At 34.3% G+C, this 18556-nt stretch overlaps 1 protein-coding gene across 8 annotated transcripts in view; it reads right to left on the reverse strand.

The window, feature by feature from the left end:
• Window positions 1–263: 263 nt before the first annotated feature.
• WASF1 (WASP family member 1) overlaps window positions 264–18556 on the reverse strand; it is a 71668-nt gene continuing 53375 nt past the window's right edge. For 5 of the 8 annotated variants that reach the window (XM_058734946.1, XM_058734947.1, XM_058734953.1 and 2 more), the window contains 7 exons: window positions 13615–13749; window positions 9040–9193; window positions 7851–7995; window positions 6214–6386; window positions 3935–4114; window positions 2221–2849; window positions 264–1131 (listed from right to left, as the gene is read on the reverse strand). In XM_058734946.1, the coding sequence (XP_058590929.1) occupies window positions 974–1131; window positions 2221–2849; window positions 3935–4114; window positions 6214–6386; window positions 7851–7995; window positions 9040–9193; window positions 13615–13749 (1574 nt within the window). In that variant the 3' untranslated portion in view covers window positions 264–973. The remainder of the gene's footprint in view (window positions 1132–2220; window positions 2850–3934; window positions 4115–6213; window positions 6387–7850; window positions 7996–9039; window positions 9194–13614; window positions 13750–18556) is intronic. The other 3 variants (XM_058734952.1, XM_058734950.1, XM_058734951.1) reach the window with 3 other exon arrangements.

Raw genomic sequence — 18556 nt, forward strand, 5'->3', positions numbered from 1 at the left:
TGTACTGAAATTAGACAGCAAATTGAGATTTTAATTTAAGAGCACAAGGAGTTGTAAAAAAAAATGGTGATTTTGTGACATTAGAAAAAAAATGATGTAAAAGCTATCTCCACACAAGACAGCATGAATCTGTATAATTAAGAGGAAATTATATGCTTAAGTGGTTTTTAAGTTTTTTACTTACTATCTATGTATTTAAAACCTACTATATATATATTTGATAAATTATCAGAAATAGTTTTATTCAAAGAACAACACCCATGAACCTTTAAAATGAACCATTTATTAAATCAGACTGTTATTCTTAACAGTTAATGTAAGTTACATGTATGTTTATGTCTGAGTATTTCACATGGAAATTTTTTAAACTCTTATAGGCAAGCAAAATCGTACCACACAATATATAAGTGGGAAGGGGGTACTGCTAAACATTCAAATAAGGCAAGTATTTAAAAACGGTAAAACAATAACTAAAAAAAAAAAAATTCAAGCATTCCTTTAAGAGAATTCAATACTACTAGCTAAATGTACTTTCTGAGTGTATTCATATAATCAAGGCAGTGTTTCCTCTTGTAAAACATCAGGAAATGGAATAAGGCTCATTAATAGATACAGCTGCCTTCAAGATTTCAATCTCAGTTGCTTTCTTTAAATTAAAATTCACAAAGTGCACAATTAAGATATCAAAAAACTGAATCTGCTACTCTAACAACAGCTGTCCATGCTTAATACTTAGTGGTTTATTTGACCAAATTATCTTTTCAGGGAAAAATAAAAAAGATAAGCCACTGTAAAACATTTAGTTTGAAGTGTATGCTAATATTTTTCTTAGAAATCAAAAATTATGGAGGAAAAGTGTTATTTATCATAAGGAAAAGAAAGCAAAACACTGGAATGACCAAACATTTTCAAAGAACAAGCACCACAAAGGACATTCGCATTCAGTTTTGTAATATTTATCAATGCATTTTTCTTACTCCAACCAATCTACTTCATCAAATTCTGAATCATCTTCTGAATCACTATATTCCACAGCAATGCGGCGAGACAGGATGGTGGCAACATCATTTTCAATGCGTTCGTGTTTAGCTTCCTGTTCACGCTGCTCTTCTACTTTGCGTAGCTGAATACCTGATAGAGAAAAACCAAAGCATTCACTGTAAGCCAAGATACTAAATATATCATATTATTAATCTTTTTGGAATAAAATCACATACATGTGAGAAATACTAAGAGGAAAACAAAAACCAAGATCTATTAAAAAGAATTTGAAAGGATCATATTTAGAATCACATTAATTTGGTCAATTAATTCTTTCCTTATCTGCAATACTAGTTGGTCAAACTTACTAGCTATCCCAGTGAATATCTACAGTTTGTTTAGGTATGATGGTCTACTGTGCCTCTCTACTCACCAACCCCCCCCCCCCCCACGCCCCCCGAAAAGTTAACCAGTGGTCAAATAAACATTGTTGAGTATGTTTTCTGTGGCTTTACTCTCCCCAATACTTGAGGGAAAGGCACTATTTTTCATTCTATATTGTCAGTGTTTGGCTTATAGTAGGTGCTTAGGAAATGTCGGCTGAATAAATGAATGAATATGAGAAGTCTTTCCTTGGTTACTAAGGGAGGAACTTTAATCCTGTAAAGCCATCTGGTAGAGCAAGTGTCACTGATACACCAAATGGACAGCCTTACTACAGAAGAAAATACCATTTTTAAAGGAGTTACCATACATATTAAACATAATGTAAAGGGTTTTAACTAAATTTTCTATAACTTATAAGTCTGATATTCTCAATCATTCAGTAAACATTTTAAGAATCCCCAAGTAGGAAAATAAAATAATTAAATGTAATATTTTCTCTGGCAAATGATTTAAAATAAAAGTTAAGGGCACCTGGATGGCTCAGTCAGTTGAGCATCTGACTCTTGATTTTGGCTCAGATCATGATCTCAGTTTGTGAGATAGAGCCCCATGTTGGGCGCTGCACTGACAGCATGGAGCCTGCTGGTCTTCCCCTACTCGTGTGTGCTCTCCCTCAAAATAAATGAAACTTAAAAAAAATGTAAGTTGAACATAGCTTTCCTTTCTAAAAACCACTTGTGCAAAAATATGATCATCTACAATTTTATTAATGAGAAAATGTTATTGTGCCAAATATTTAGAAAGTTCCTAATGCTACCATAGCAATGCTTTTAATGGCCTGGAGAAAGTTACCTTTTCGTATTGCTTCCAGAAGAACACTCCTGGCGTCACTGATTACAGGTAGAGTTGATGGATGACGCTTTGGCTCAGAAGCAGGTATAACTTGTGATGGAGGAGATGGAGGCATTAATGGGACATGGGGACCTGGGGCAGTAGATGGAGCTGGATGTAGCCCAGAGGGAGGATGAGTAAGAGCGGCAACTGTGACAGGTGACGATGGTCGAATGCCAGGTGGAGGCAGAGGAGGCGGAGGTGGGGGTGGAGGCAGCCCCTGGACTTCACCTTGTGGGAGTGGATGAACTGGTACAGTCTCACATACTGGGGCAGCTCTAGCTACTGGTGGGGAGGGCTGTACTAGAGGAGGTGCAATTGGAGGAGGGGCTGGGTGAAGAACTCCAGGGGCAATCTGAAGAGGAGCTGGAGGCGGTGGTACCGCTGGAGCTTGCAAAGCAGTGGCTGGAGGTGGAGGTGGGGGAGGTACTGGTGGGGGAGGAGTTGAAGTCATTGAAGCTCTTAATGAAGAAGTTGACAAGGCAGATGGAAGAGGTGGTGGAGGAGGCGGGGGGGTAGGGCTCACAAACACAGGTGTCCTGCCTGTAGCTGGTGACTGAGGGCGATTTTCTATCAAACCTGTAGCAGAACTGAAATGATAAAGAAACCCTAGCAAGTTACTCAAAGAGAAAAACCGAACCGCATGACACATATGACTATCAATAATGATATCAAGGTAGATGTATTAACATGATCATATAGAAATTAAAAATTCTTCAGTATTTAGGATGGAATGAATATGCCAAGAAAATTAACGGGTGTTGCTTTCATTTCTAAGATTCCAGATGGTCTCGTCCTTTCATGCACCTGTCAGAATACACTCAAGCATTTTATGCTTACTTTGATAAATAAAAGGCTCAATTCTATGCTGTGATAGGAGTCTTTATAATGACTCAACATTTATCACATTACAATATTTGCAGCAATACCTGTGGTCATTACAATGCTGTATTTATACTGAAGCTATTAAGACTCATTATGTCATTTCAGTAAAATCAATAACAACTAATTACAAACCACAAAAGGAAAATTAGGACTGTCAACCCTTCCTGAGGATGGAACATTGAGTGACTCAGTGATAGAAGGTTGATCTTTTTAACTGAAAATTATAAAGCTGATCTCTATTTACCTGTATTAAAAATTTTATAATAAACTTCAAGACTGCTTTACTGAAAATTATGAGCAATTGCTTATTCTCTCTCAAATTCTCAAAGTATTCCCCCTAATACCAAGTTAACACTCATAATCATATCTTTAGTTCTCATTTCTTAGTCCCTTACCACATTCTAAAAATTCTTAATTTTTATTAATATACGACACATCATGTGCTTGATAATAAAGGTATAATAAAATGAAAGACACTCTAATCTTTAAAGTGAATTCTCATTAGCTACATTTTTCCCAAGAGTACGGGTCAGCTCTTATCAGAGGCTGGCAAATTACATCCCACAGGTCAAATCCAAATTGCTCCCTGTTTTTGTAAATAAGGTTTAGCTGGAACACAAATAGTCATTTATGTATAGTCCATGGCTGTTTTCATGCAACAGTGGCAGAGTTGAGTAGCTGTGACAGAAACCGTAATGCCCACAAAGCCTAAAACACTTGCTAGCTGATCCTTTCAAGAAAAAGGTTACCAACCCCTGAGAAGCAACATCAAATGCCTGTCCCAACATACCTGATACAGGTGGGTATGGGTTTCGCATCTCCCGCTCCATGCATTGGTGGGGGTGGAGGAGGTTCATGTGGTCTGACTAAGACCCTTTCCTCAGCTCTAGTCAGAAGTTCACTCATCTGACTAAATGGCAAGGCAGAAAGTGAGTAAGAGCCATCCATATGATCCACATATGTCTGAGGTCTAAAAAAAAAAAAAAATAAAATACAGTATCAGTGTATTTTTCTTGAATTCTTAATGGTATAAAGTGTTGTACAGGAGACATTTAAGCTTTATCTTTTGAATGCCAACGTTTTAATCACTATTATGAAACTTCAGAAATTTGTTACACTTATCTTGATTTTCAAACAAAGAATGCTGCTCATAATGTAACCTTTCCTTGCAGTTATTTTATTATTTCATAATATAATACTAATTCAACTCACAAGGATAAAAAGTATTACATACAGAATCTCATAAACAAAATTAACTTTTCAGTAAATTGTGTTCAAAGCTATATACCCCTCTGTTTCATTTTTTTAAACAAGATGCCAATGACAAAAAGCTAGAATATGAAAACTGGAGTCTTAAACCTAAATGACTTCCAAATATCTTGTATCGGCGAGAAAGGCCTCCATGATACTAGCACCACAAGGATGACTAACTACATTGTTTTGTCTTTTTGATGTTTTCAAAGGTGTTAGGGTACTCAGAAAATAACTGAGTAACAAAGCAAGAAATGACGTAAGATCAGATTTAAGCAAAATTTCAGATACCTTGAGCATGTGAAGGTTTTATAAATATTTGCTGATTGTAGTGCATGCTGGGGACACATGTACACAAAACAAATTAGAAACTACAGCTGACTTTGAACACAGGTTTGAACTGAGCAGGCCCACTTATATAAGGATTTTTTACAGTAAAGCACTGTAAATGTATTTTCCGTATCATTTTCTTAACATTTTTTCTGTAGCTTTGTTGTAAGAATACAGTATACAATACACATAGCATACAAAATATGTGTTATGGATTATTTATGTTCTCAGTAAGGCTCCCCAGTCAACAGTAAGCTATTAGTAGCTAAATTTTGGATAGCCAAAAGTTACATGTGGATTTTCAACTGCACAAGGGATTGGTGCCCCTAACTCCCTTGTTGTTCAAGAATCAACGAAATTGGGGCGCCTGGGTGGCGCAGTCGGTTAAGCGTCCGACTTCAGCCAGGTCACGATCTCGCGGTCCGTGAGTTCGAGCCCCGCGTCGGGCTCTGGGCTGATGGCTCGGAGCCTGGAGCCTGTTTCCGATTCTGTGTCTCCCTCTCTCTCTGTCCCTCCCCCGTTCATGCTCTGTCTCTCTCTGTCCCAAAAATAAATAAACGTTGAAAAAAAAAAAATTTAAAATAAAAAAAAAAAAAAAAAGAATCAACGAAATTGTACTTATAGTACTGGATCAGGTAATGCTGGTAATACTGTAACTACGTAACAGCAGTAAAAATCAGTGTTTATCTATAGATTATTATTTAAAAAAATAAATCTCAATTCTTTCAACAATGCATATAAATATCTTACATGTGTATTACTCCTAAATTGGCTAAGATACTGGCCTAATAGTTTACATGTATTATTCCAAAGAAAACTTTAAGTGCTTTTTCCATTAAAAAAATCAATAATTATAATATATACAATAATAACTATAATCAGTCAACTATACACAAATTTCTTCACAGAGAGATGCTAGTGTAATGTTTATTAGGGTAGCATGTTACTCAGATGGGGCCCCCTGGCTACTGAGAAAGGAAAAAGACCTGTTCTATAGCTCTGCAAAAGGGGATGAGTGATTTTGTTTAAAAAGTCCTGATATAACTGAGGTGGGAGATGTGGCATAGAAAGGAAGTCAGGAGAAAGAAAAAGAAACAAAATATTACCCTTTCTCAGTTCCTATTTTATATGTAGTGAATCTGTAATATTTCAAAAAGAAATTCCAGACCCCATTGCTCTACTATGAAGTTCTAGCAGACTCTGCCTGAAATACTGACAGAGAGCTGAGAGTTCATATGAAACCCTGAAGATCATCTCCTCCAACCACCTCTTTCTATAGATGACAAAACTAAAATCCAGGTGTGAAAATGACCTGCCCATGATCAGACTTTTAGTAGGCTCACAGTGGTCAGGGTTTCAAAATGATTTCTATAGCTAAAGTAGCTGGTTCAACAGTTCAGGACTTTAAGACTTAAGAGGCACAGATATTAGAAATAAAGCCAGTATTTTATCATTAATTTTGTTAAAAAACAAAAAAAGAAAAGAAACCTTGTTTCAAAATGAGAGGCTGGGCCATTAGCAACTTCAATATGCTTATGTAAGAGATTAGCATCATCTTCAGCCAGCTCTGGACCTTGGGCCAGCTTCTGCCATTCTCTCCGCCTGTCATGAGGTGCTCTTGGCACTTTTTCTGGTTCATGAGGACGATCTAGATTTTTCTGCTATAACAGATGTATTGAAACAAAGCCAAATGCTGAAGTGCTAAGTTTTTAAAAAGAAGTTATAACAATCAAAATAAAATTCTAACATTAATACTGAAAAAGACAATGCCATCATAACATAGTTAAAGTAACACAGAGACAGTTCATTTGTACGTTCAGAGTTAAATCTTAGTTAGTTTGCTTGTAATCCCAGTTTCTTGTCATGTTTCTTTAACTTCTAATTTGAATTCATGCACCAGATAAAAACAGTATGCCTACATAATAAAATTTGAGGTCAGAAAGTCCTTCCAGATGAAAAACAGATTCACCAACTCTGCTCCCACATCTATTAGTTTTTACTATAATGAGTGAAATTTCTACCATTAATGGCACTGCCTACCTTTAACCAAAACCTGAAAATTTATTAAGGCTATGTAATCTGGAAAGTGACCAATTAGCCAGCCAATACATTAGAAAAAATCCAAACATCCAATTAACTCATTATAACTGTATCACTCAACAGGAAACAGGATATTCAAAAAACAAAACAGAAAATAAATCAAACTGTGGGAAAAAGCACAGAGGGGTCTAGAGTAGGTGTAATGAAGTCAAATGCCCAAAGGGGCTAAGCAGATCACATACATGAATCAAGAAAGTTGGGCATAAGATGGGGACTACAGTGACTAAACAAGCATGTCCAACTAAGGCTTTCCAGTTCAAAAATTTTAAAACCACTGTGTTTGTCCAACAAAACAGTGACTGCAGGCATACTCTGAGCTGCCAGTCACCAGTTTGCAAACTTCGGCTAGAACACTGGGATACTGTCTAGTACAGAAAATAATAACATGAAGGCATTATGGGGAAAAGGGAGGAGAGAAGAGATAGCTACAGAAGAAACAGAGGGAGGATGAGAACAGATTTTGCATCTTTCATAATTCTGCCTAAATCCAATTTTCCTTCCCTCTTTATTTCTAGTTCTCATCAACATGGAATAAAACAGATCCAAATGTTTATTACAAAGTAGAATATGATAACACAGCAGACAGAGATAACAGGAATTTAGGGAGACTAAAATAATCTTTCCAAAACATTTAGGATATGATCTGTGTTAAGAAAATATTAGCTTAATCTACTTTGCCAATATCTGCAAAATATTCCTTCATCCCTTCTTGCCAGAATGCCCTTCTCTTCTCTGGTCCACTTAATTCCTATTTGTTCTTTGAAATTTATTATAAGCTTTGCTGAAAGCATTTACCAACCCTGTTCTCTGGCTAAAGCAGGTAGTTCTGTGCTACCTAAACCTTCCATGAATACCTCTGTTATGGCACTTATCATGTCATAATATAAGAATCTGATTGCTCATCTGTTCCCCAATTAGTCTGTGATCCTCCTGTGTGGTTATAAAGACTTCAGTATAAAACTGACAAAATACAAGATTAATAAAGTTCCATGTATGCAACAAAACACAAATACATGAAAACTAACTTCAATTTTTTCAATCTCTTGTAATACCTTCTGTTTCCTCTTTTCCTTCCTCTTATCCTCTGTATCTTGCAACATTTTTTCTTTCCATAGATCAAAGAAATATGAAGGGTTGGTATAAAATTTCAAACCTTCTTTACCATCATCTCTGAAATAAAAAATATCAATTAGAACATTTATCAGTAAGACTTAGAGAGGCAATCAGAATAATTTTACTAAAATGTTTTTCCTATCAGTGAAACACAGAATGTGTAAAAATATTGACGAAATAAATTAGAATACCGCATCAATATTCTCACAAATCAGACAAAAAACTAAGGAAAATGGAAACCCAGGAGTTTTTCAGAGATGGTGTTACTAATCTGAAGAACGGCTGGACAATTTTCATCTCTAACTAGTGCTGAATACCAACTTTTCTACAAGTCCTCTGGGAAATTCCAGTAATTACAAAAGGTTCTGCCAAAGATAAAAGCCTGAAAAGACAATAATATCATTTACAATGGAGATATTACAAAGAGTTTCTGCCAATACTGCAATTTACTTATTACCTTACGAACCCCCCCGCCCCCCACATTTCCTTTAATTGTCATGCTAGTAGTAACAGTTATTTTATCCAATGACTTGCACACTGATAAAACCGCTTCGAATAAGTATCTGAATACTATTTTATTCAGGATATGTGTGGTGTATCTTAAATTACCCATTTAACAAATCATGTGGAACTACCCCCAGAGAAAGCCTGAATAATTCCAGATTTTATTTTAAATGGTAAAAAACATTTTTAAAATAGATACTACATATTCATTATGTAAAGGCTTAATGCATATAGATCAAGAGTAGATATGAGCAAGCAAAAACGATATTAATTTTGTTAGTGTGGTGGAATTTTGAGCCCTTTTTATTTTTCATCTGACCGGATATTACATTAAAAAGACAATAACAACTCCTTGTGTCTCAAAACAACTCCCTTGAGTAAGTCTCGTCTTTTGTATGCCAGAACCTTGGGAATGTATGTAGTGAATAAAGCACAAGTTTTCTAAGGGTGGTGGATAAAGAGGGTTCTCTGTGCTGACCAAAAGTCCAGTGACATAAAGCATATTTGGGGATTTAGCATATAAAGGTAGACTGCTACCTATCTGAACATGCAGTATGAAAGTAAATAGCCAGCCTTCATATTTATTAGCCTACTGACCTATACGGAGTGAGTATATTGAGAGGTGGAGGCTGTTCACAAACATCATACGTCTCCTGTAACGGAATAGGCAAAGTCTTGCGGTCGAAAAGCTGCTGATCTTGAATCGTAGAACTTCGGAAAGCTTTTCTCATTGTTATATCTTGCAAAGACACTAAAACAAAAATCAAAAATGTATTTTATTTATTTTACTAAGTGGATTTAACATAAGGACAAATTCACATACTGTGTTTAAGAGTCAGCATGGTTCAGGAAGTTGTGACTGTAGTGGCTTGAGAATCAGGAACCACATTTTAAGTGCTCTATCATTATGTCCCAATATCATTTTGTCTCTGATCTTCCCAATCAGATACGTTTCAATGCACCTTTGATTTCTAAGGCTCAAAAGGCTGTAATGATGCCTGAAGCATATCTATATTTCCCACCAAAAATACCTTTCACTTTTCTCTACTTGCCATCACTACCCCCCACCAACCTACATCCTCTTCTTTCTTTTTTAAATAATCTTTTTCTCTCATTTCTCTTTATTACTTTTATTTAGCTTATACCAATAACACTGAAGGAATTACTTAGTCCTCAGTTCCATTCTTGGCTATACTGACCTCTATGCTAGCTAGACTATAAATATTATACATACGCTATAAACTTAAAACATACTTTACCATAAAGAAAATATTTTCAAGTACTGGGCAATCTATATCATCATCTATTTCACTTATCTTTTATCTCATACTATAAGAATCTCTACTTACCTATGGGCTAAGACTAAGACTGTCTTGCACATTAGTATCTCCAGTAACTAGCATAAAATAACTTCATTTACTCATTTTCTTTTGAAGCATGCAGCATGTTAAAATAAGAAATGTATCAAATCTTTTTCCATTTTTTTAAATGTTTATTTTTGAGAGCGAGAGACAGAGTGTGAGTGGGGGAAGGGCAGAGAGAGACAGAGAGAGACAGACAGAATCTGAAGCAGGCTCCAGGCTCTGAGCTGTCAGCACAGAGCCTGATGCAGGGTTCTACCTCAAGAACCGCAAAACCATGACCTGAGCTGAAGTTGGAAGCTCAACTGATTAAGCCACCCAGGCACCCCAGAAATGTACCAAATTAGTACATTCTTAACTCTTAGGATGACTTTCTGATATTGAAAAAGTAAGTGATTTCTTACATATTTAATTAATATGGCTTTTAAGTATACAGATAAATGCTTTATGCCATAGCAAGTTCTTAAACTTTTCTTTAAACAATTCGTAAACTATTCTTCTCCCTAAAACAATATCTCTACCATCCTCACAAGTATTCACTCAGCATGAATATTCGGATCTATGGAATAGCTGGAGCAGCATGGCTCTACAATGGCCACATCATGACGACATTCCCAGCAATTTCTCTGCTGTATGATCTGTAACACACTTAAAACATCAAAATAAAATTCAGAGAAGGAAAAAAATTTTTCCTCTTTATTACTAAAGAGTGATGTAAAAGATATTTAATGAATACAGACTCTATGTGCGAGATGTTCTCAATAATTTTTATTTTATTTAATTTTATTTATTCAATGAAAATAGATGTTATTATTCCATTTTAAAGATAAGAAAACCAAGACTAGGAAACATTACATAACTGGCCAAAGGCAAAATAAGCAGCAGAATCGGATTAGAAAACCCAGACCTGTCTGCCTTTGAGACTGACCCTTTCACGCTAACAACACATGCTGTTCTCTGGCTCCCATCAGATGTGGCCTCTGTTTTCTACAATCAAAATGGACCAATTCTTGCCACTCTCCCACTCCACTTATTTACCATAAGTATATAACCAAGATGGAACTTAGTGTTTAGTCTCCCAAAACGGTCTTACTCAAGGAGAGAACATATAATGTAATAAGCACTTTTCTATCTTCAACTGCTCTCATTCACCATTTGTCTTATTAACAGGTCACTAAGACAAAAGCCTTCCAGTTACCAAAACAACATCTGATATTTAAATAGTACTATGTAACAGTTAGTCAACACAATATTTGTAAACATAATTAAATACAATAGTATAGGTCTTTGTTTAAAAACTCATTTTTTTTACACACTTTCTAAATTATACTGGTAGTTCTCACCATTACTTAAATGATTTACTAGTAATTTGAAAACAAAAATATTAATATTACACTCTGTAATTTAAGTATTATATTCATAATATTACTTTACGTGAACTCTTACTGAGTTTAAAAATCTAGGTTAAATAGCTTTGAACACTTCTATACAATATCCCCAAAATAGTATCAAATTAAGCAATTCAGCTTTTAGATTCTGAATCCTTCTCCAATGTTTGCCATAAGCTTAAAGGAAATTATAAACAATTCTGATGGTTATTGGCACATTAAGATTTTTTAAAATACTTAAACATATCTTTAAAGTTATTTAACTATTACGTATATTTTTGTTTTCAATTTCAATTGGAGTGCTAAGATATTTGTTAAAATTTAACAGTATTTTGAAACTGTTGATCTTTATTTCTGTTACACGTAGGAACTATCTCTGTATTCTTGTATTATTAGATGGCATATATTTATAGCTTAAACGTTTAACTTTGAAAAGTTTGAATGTAAATGATATATCTGAAAGTATGGTCATAAAATATTTTTTCACCACTAGCAATTATTTCAAGAATTTCATGAAGTGTAGTTAATACACATATACATGCTTCAAAGGATATCACTAACAAAAACCACTCACAGAATGGGAGGTAATATTTGTAAATCATGCATCTGAGAAGGGACTTAAATCAAGAACGTATACAGAATTCTTATAACTCAACAACAACAAAAAAAATATTCTAATTTAAAAATGGGGAAAGGACCTCCAAAGAAGATACACACATGTCTGATAAGCCAGGTAAACCCTAGTTTTAAATCCTGGCTCTACTACTTCCTGCTGGATAACTTGTCTCTACATGGCTACAAGCCTTGAGAAAATGCTCAACATCATTAGTCATCAGGGAAATGCAAATACATTCTACATCATGAAGCAATATTAAAAACATTATGCTAAAGGAAAGAAGTCAATCACTAAAGGTCACGTACTGTATTATTCCATTCGTAAGAAATGTCTAGAATAGGCAAATCCATGGGACTTGAAAATAGATTTTCTACTTGAAAGTAGATTAGTGACTGCTAGAAGCTGGGGGAAAGAGGATTTAGGGAGTAACTGCAAATGGGTATATGGTTTCTTTTTTGAGTGATGAAAATGTTCTAAAATTGATTATGGTGATAGTTGCGTTAACTGTGAATATACTAAAAACCACTGAATTGTACACTTTAATGTCAGACAGGTTCATTGTAGGGTGTATGAAATACATGTCAATAAAGCTGTTTAAGAAAAAAAAAGTTCTATTTTGATAAGAAAATCATATCCAGACCTATGAACTTATATATTTGCAAGCAGTAGAAACTTAATATGACAAGTATTTACCTCTACTTATTTAGGTTTTAATTAGGTTACATAAAAAGAAGCTGGGATGAGCACTAGGTATTTTATGTAAGTGATGAATCATGGGAATTTACTCCCAAAGCCAAGAGCATACCATATACACTGTATGTTAGCTAACTTGACAAGAAGTTATATTTAAAAAAAAAAAAAAAAAAAAAAAAAAAAAAAAATATATATATATATATATATATATACGGTGAAGATATCTACCATTACATTCTACTTTTTGCTTTTTCCAGTGATATCTTCTATTATTTTTATTCAAATTTAGGTATGTTATGTACCTTGTACTTATACTAAAAATGTTATTCAACAAAAAAATATTTTGAAGAAAGGGATATAAGAGATATTCTATATATATTATTTAATAATAATTCTCTAGGGAAAATAACTAAATTATGTTCTAAATAGTTTCATTTCTTTTTGTATAAGGAAAAAGAACCCAAAAAATCAAAAAGAGGAATTTGAGACACAACAGCATTCAATGTATTCTATCAAAGTATAAAATGTCATTTTACCACTAAAGTTTTTCCCATTATGTCAGCCTGTAATATATTGTTTTTTTTCTCAGATATCCCTGGTTTAATACTTAGTATAGAATACTTTTATCCAACATATTGGCAATTTGGGTTTTTTGGGAAATGTTCATTTAAGGTGGGGAGTAACATTCAAACAATTAGATCAGAGTTCATCAATTTAATATGCACACACAAAAGAATATTAAAAGGAATTACATTCTTAAGCAATCAAACCTAAAATTTCAAGTAATTTTCCAATAACTTATTTCTAGGACAGAAGTATACAAATAAATTATAAAGGAAAAAAGAATGGAGAAAAGGTCTGGTTAAAAATTTTAGGTCAAAAAACTAAAAGCTATTCAATATACAAAGAAAAGAGGCAAAAAAGAAAAAGAGAATAGAAAAGCCAGAAGAGTCACACTAATGGTATTTATGGATAATTACAACAGGTACATCAAAGGTCATCGGTAAAAAAGACTTGTGATAAATTTGTGTTTAATACTGTTTTTAAATATATTGCTCATCTCACCAAACCCAAAATATATATGTGACAGAAAATATAATATGAATAAACTTACATTCTTCTTCCTTAGGGTCAAGCTGTGTAACACTAACAGATAAACGGTCCACACGTTCTTGTAATGAGTTAACTCTGAAGGAAAAACTATGTGCCTCATTGAACAATTCTCCAAATATATCTTCAGCATACTTACCTAGGCAAAAATGAAACATATACCATAAATTTAATGTGATGAGAGATAAATATCAATTTAACATTTAAAAGTGTTATCCTAATGAATTTGACATTTATTTGGAACTAGTTTATACAACCCTAGCCTAAAAGTAAATGAATTGAGACAAAGTGATAAAACAACATAAACCCTGGGAAATCTGGTTTTAAACGCTAGTTCTACCACATCCTGCTACGTGACTTATGCCTAAAATGCAAATACTCTACCTGCTTAATCCGTATCTACCCATCTGGTGAGGGTTAGAGAACGCTATGATGAAAAAGTACATACAAATAATGTATCTTTTAAATCAGTGTTCATAAATAAACTCTACACTAGAACTGAATTTCAGGCCAACTGACAGAATCTAAGAGTCTTCATAAGCCCAGCAGAAGACCAGTCTCAGATATGCCCAAAACGTACATTCTGAAAATCTGTGAGATATATTCATGTTCTATCTAGTTTCTTAAAAAAATAATCCTAAATCTAAAATCGCTGTATTTTCTCTAGTCATATAAATTTCTATTACTGAAAAGAATAAGAGAAAATACTCCTGTTATAAAAGGAGAAAAAAATAGAAATTTCTATCTAGTAAGTAAGCCAGGGAGAAGTTTAGGCAATCTATAATGAAAAATATTCAGTGTATTTAGAACATATAAAGTAATGCATACTTACAATATAAAGATGAGTCAATTACTATGTACACCTTTGAATAAAAAAAAATTGACAGTCTTGCTAAATTAAGACATTTTAGACCCAAGCATACTGTATAGGTTAAGTCTAGCTCCATAGTAAACTCTTTTCAGACAGTTCCTGAGACAGACAGAGGTAATTAATATTTATTAAAAGAATTCACTAATCTCACTAGTTTATATTTGAATAATATTGCATTTATTCCAAGGTATTTCAATATAATATCTGTTAAATCAACAAGCATTTAATGAGAGCTCACCCTGTGCCTTTTTTTCAAAGTATTTAAATATAGTATCTGTTAAATCAACAAACATTTAATGAGAGCTCACCTTGTGCCAGGCAGGTGTATGACCTACCGAAGGCACCAAAAAGTAAAACATAAAATTCCTGGCCTAGAAGATTCTATGGTCTTTAAGAAAAAAAATCAGAACTTCAATCTCTCTATATTAGATTAAGAACTTTAATGTTTCTATAAAAATATGATAAAAATGAATAGTTTTGTATATATTCATTTACTCACATATATCTTTAAACCAAATAGACTGAAAATGTCTTATGTGCCAGACCTTGTACCAGACCCTGCAGATATAAAAATGATGGAAGGTCTCTGCCATTGATGAGTTTTGAACAAGAGGGAGAAACAGACACCTAAACAAATATGAAAAGCAATTTGATAAATAAGTCTAAATCTTTGTTCCATTCACTTTGAGACCTTGGTATCAATTTCCTCACACCTGTAAAATAGGGATAAAAATATCTGCTTCAAAAAGAATTTATAAGGAAAGGAGACACAGTGAACAAAGGACCTGGCAGAGTTCCACGTACAGGGTAGGAGGTCAACAATAGGCAGCTCTTACTATATACAAGGTAAGAGCCACAGAACACAAATTAGGTAAGATGCACCTAGTTTTGAATGTGGGATGGTGTCTGAGATGCTTCCAGAGACAGTTTCTCTGGCAGATAAGGAAAGCATCCCAACTGTGAGAAAGGGCAGGTATAAAGTCATTCATTTTTTTCAACAAACATTAAGGATACAAATGCTAGGAACAGAAGAGACAATTTCATCCCTAAAAGAGCTTAGTTTAATACAAGGATCCTTAATTTAAACCAATGGAAATTATACACAGATTTTTTTTTTTTTATTTTTTTTTTCCAACATTTTTTATTTATTTTTGGGACAGAGAGAGACAGAGCATGAACGGGGGAGGGGCAGAGAGAGAGGGAGACACACAGAATTGGAAACAGGCTCCAGGCTCCGAGCCATCAGCCCAGAGCCTGACGCGGGGCTCGAACTCACAGACCGTGAGATCGTGACCTGGCTGAAGTCGGACGCTTAACCGACTGCGCCACCCAGGCGCCCCCAGATTTTTTAAAATATATTTGCATTTTTCTAAAGAGAGAGCCCACAGTTTTTCAACAGATTTTTAAGTAAGAGTCTATGCTCCTCCCCACTACAGGTTTAAGTGCTAATGTATCAGTGGATAAAATAAACATCCCATCTGTTCTCTTTTCACATCCTTTCTTACTTTCCACATCTACCTCCTTTTCTTCGAGGTGAAAGGAATAAAATTTGCAATGTAAAACTGACTGGGCATGTACATGAATTTGAACTAAACTTAGAAGTATTATACTACTTACCTATTTGAGAACCTACTTGGTTTCCTTACCACTTATCATCTATGATGTTAAAACTAAATCTTCTCAACTAAAATTCTATGTCTTCCAAAATCAGTGTCCACCATACATAGCATCCCACATCACCTGTCCCTTTAATCCCCTTTACATTTTTATTTTTGCCTCTGTTCATTTGCCTAATTCTTCATGCAAGCTAAAAATGCCTTCCTTCCTCATTCCTCTCCATTTTCCAAATTCTTTTGTTCCTTAAAGGCCCAATTCAATTCACATTTCATTCAGCAAGTCTCCTCTAATGACTTCACCTTATGCTTATCTCTCTTTTCTCAGTTCCTATAATCTAAAACTCATGATTTTAATTATATACATGATCACACTGTTCAGAATAACTTCAGTATTTATCATACTCAACTCTTCAATTCAAATGGGGTATACTCTTCAGACAAGAACCTTGTAGCTTTATCACACAGCAAAGTATTCAGTGTTATCTGTCATTGTCTGTGTTTCTAATTAGTCTTATCAAGCCAATCTACTTATCCTCCCTCCTACTTGCTATCTATCTGTCAAATTTAGGCTCTATCAACTCATCTTGGTAGCATGAACTGGCTGTATTCAACAGAAGAATGGCCTTGGGAAAAGACAATGGTAAAAGATTCCTCAGGTAATTAGAGTCTCAATGGTCCTTAAGTAAAACAATAATAAGATGGGAAAGAATTTTAGTATAACAGAAGAAATTTATAGAAAGTGAATTCTATGTCTTCAGTAATTATATATTATCTTTTATAAATTGTGTTCTACTAGGAAAAACATTTTGTGGGGAAGAAGTCAGGAGGATGTCCCCTAAGCCAAGACCAAGCTCTGCAGTTTACCTTTATTGCTGCGTTCTGTTAACGCTTTTGGTTAAGTGAACACCTCAATGACCTAGAACCATTTTGGATAGCCAAGTTTACTAGGTAATTCAGAGATTATTTAATGAACTAATTATTTTAACTATTTTGGATGAATGCTGATATAAAATCTATTCTAAGCTTCCCTGTCTTAAGTAGAAATACAAAATTAAAACATAATTTAACCTTTTCTTGAGAACTTAGTGATGATTCTGAAATCAAAATGTTCTAAGCTAGAAAGCAGCCTTGAGATGTGTAAGAATATCTGCTTCTCGTCCGGCTTCAGCCAGGTCACGATCTCACGGTCCGTGAGTTTGAGCCCCGCGTCAGGCTCTGGGCTGATGGCTCAGAGCCTGGAGCCTGTTTCCGATTCTGTGTCTCCCTCTCTCTGTCCCTCCCCCGTTCATGCTCTGTCTCTCTCTGTCCCAAAAATAAATAAACGTTGAAAAAAAAAAAAAAAAAAAAAAAAAAGAATATCTGCTTCTACCTGAAAGGGCCTCTTTCTGGTTTTTATATTGCTTCTCTCCTTACCTCACTTCTTCCTTTGCTGTAAAGGACTTCTTTTGGCTGGCTTAGGTAATACCTGCTTCTATTTTTATCTCCCCAATACCTCCTCTTTTAATGCTCTGAAGCATAAATGTTTGGGAACCAGATCACTAAACCTGTATGAACTAGCTAAGTAAGTGTAAACAGGCTCTGAGAGAAGGATCAATTGATTATTTTATGTGCATAATCTTTAGTGCATGGGCTTGTTTATTTTGGGTACCTAGGGGCCTTTTAAATTTAATTCTACATGCCCAAATATGTCAAGTGGGAAAGCCGCCAGAGAGGTTAATTCCAGGGCAGTAAACTATTGCTATACCTTGCTACTGTATTTTATGGCTTTTCTTGTTTTTGAATCTCTACAAACTGCTTAGAAAATGTCTACAATGGTCTCTTGATTCCAAACGTGAAGCACCGAAAACCTAATTTAGTTATATTTTTACAAAGTATTTCTATTTTTGGAGCTTGGCTACAATATGACCACATGCTTGTTGATAGATGATGTTTATATGAACTATACCAGACTTGAATATTCCTTACATCTTCATCTTTAGGTTATATACAAAACGGGTTAGTACAGAAATGAACACTCTTAATCATTATATTAGTTCTTATTGGGAATATACCTAAAACAATACGCCTGTAGTAGATCCAAAATTCATTTTAAGAAATACTTTAACTAAATTTGTTAATGTCATTTCTACGCTCTTAATATATATTTTAATATTAACTGATGCACTCATGTACACATAGTAATACAAATGTTATATGAAGTCATGTTACGTTAGATTCAGTTAGTGACAGGTCAAAAAAAAAAGGTCAGCAAATGTCTTTTAAAAAGTAAGATTAGCCATTATTAATATCTAGGACTCTTCTTTTGACTTGTCTCAAAAGTATATTCTATATTGACTTTCCCAAGAAAGAAACAGGTAAACCATGTTAGTGATTCGCTGTCAGTAACTAACCTGAAAAAATAACCACAAAAAGGGGGAAAGAATATACTTAAATTCAAACAAACATCCTTTTATTTTTAA

This window comes from Neofelis nebulosa, chromosome 6, assembly GCF_028018385.1.
Source record: "Neofelis nebulosa isolate mNeoNeb1 chromosome 6, mNeoNeb1.pri, whole genome shotgun sequence".
Classification (NCBI taxonomy): domain Eukaryota; kingdom Metazoa; phylum Chordata; class Mammalia; order Carnivora; family Felidae; genus Neofelis; species Neofelis nebulosa.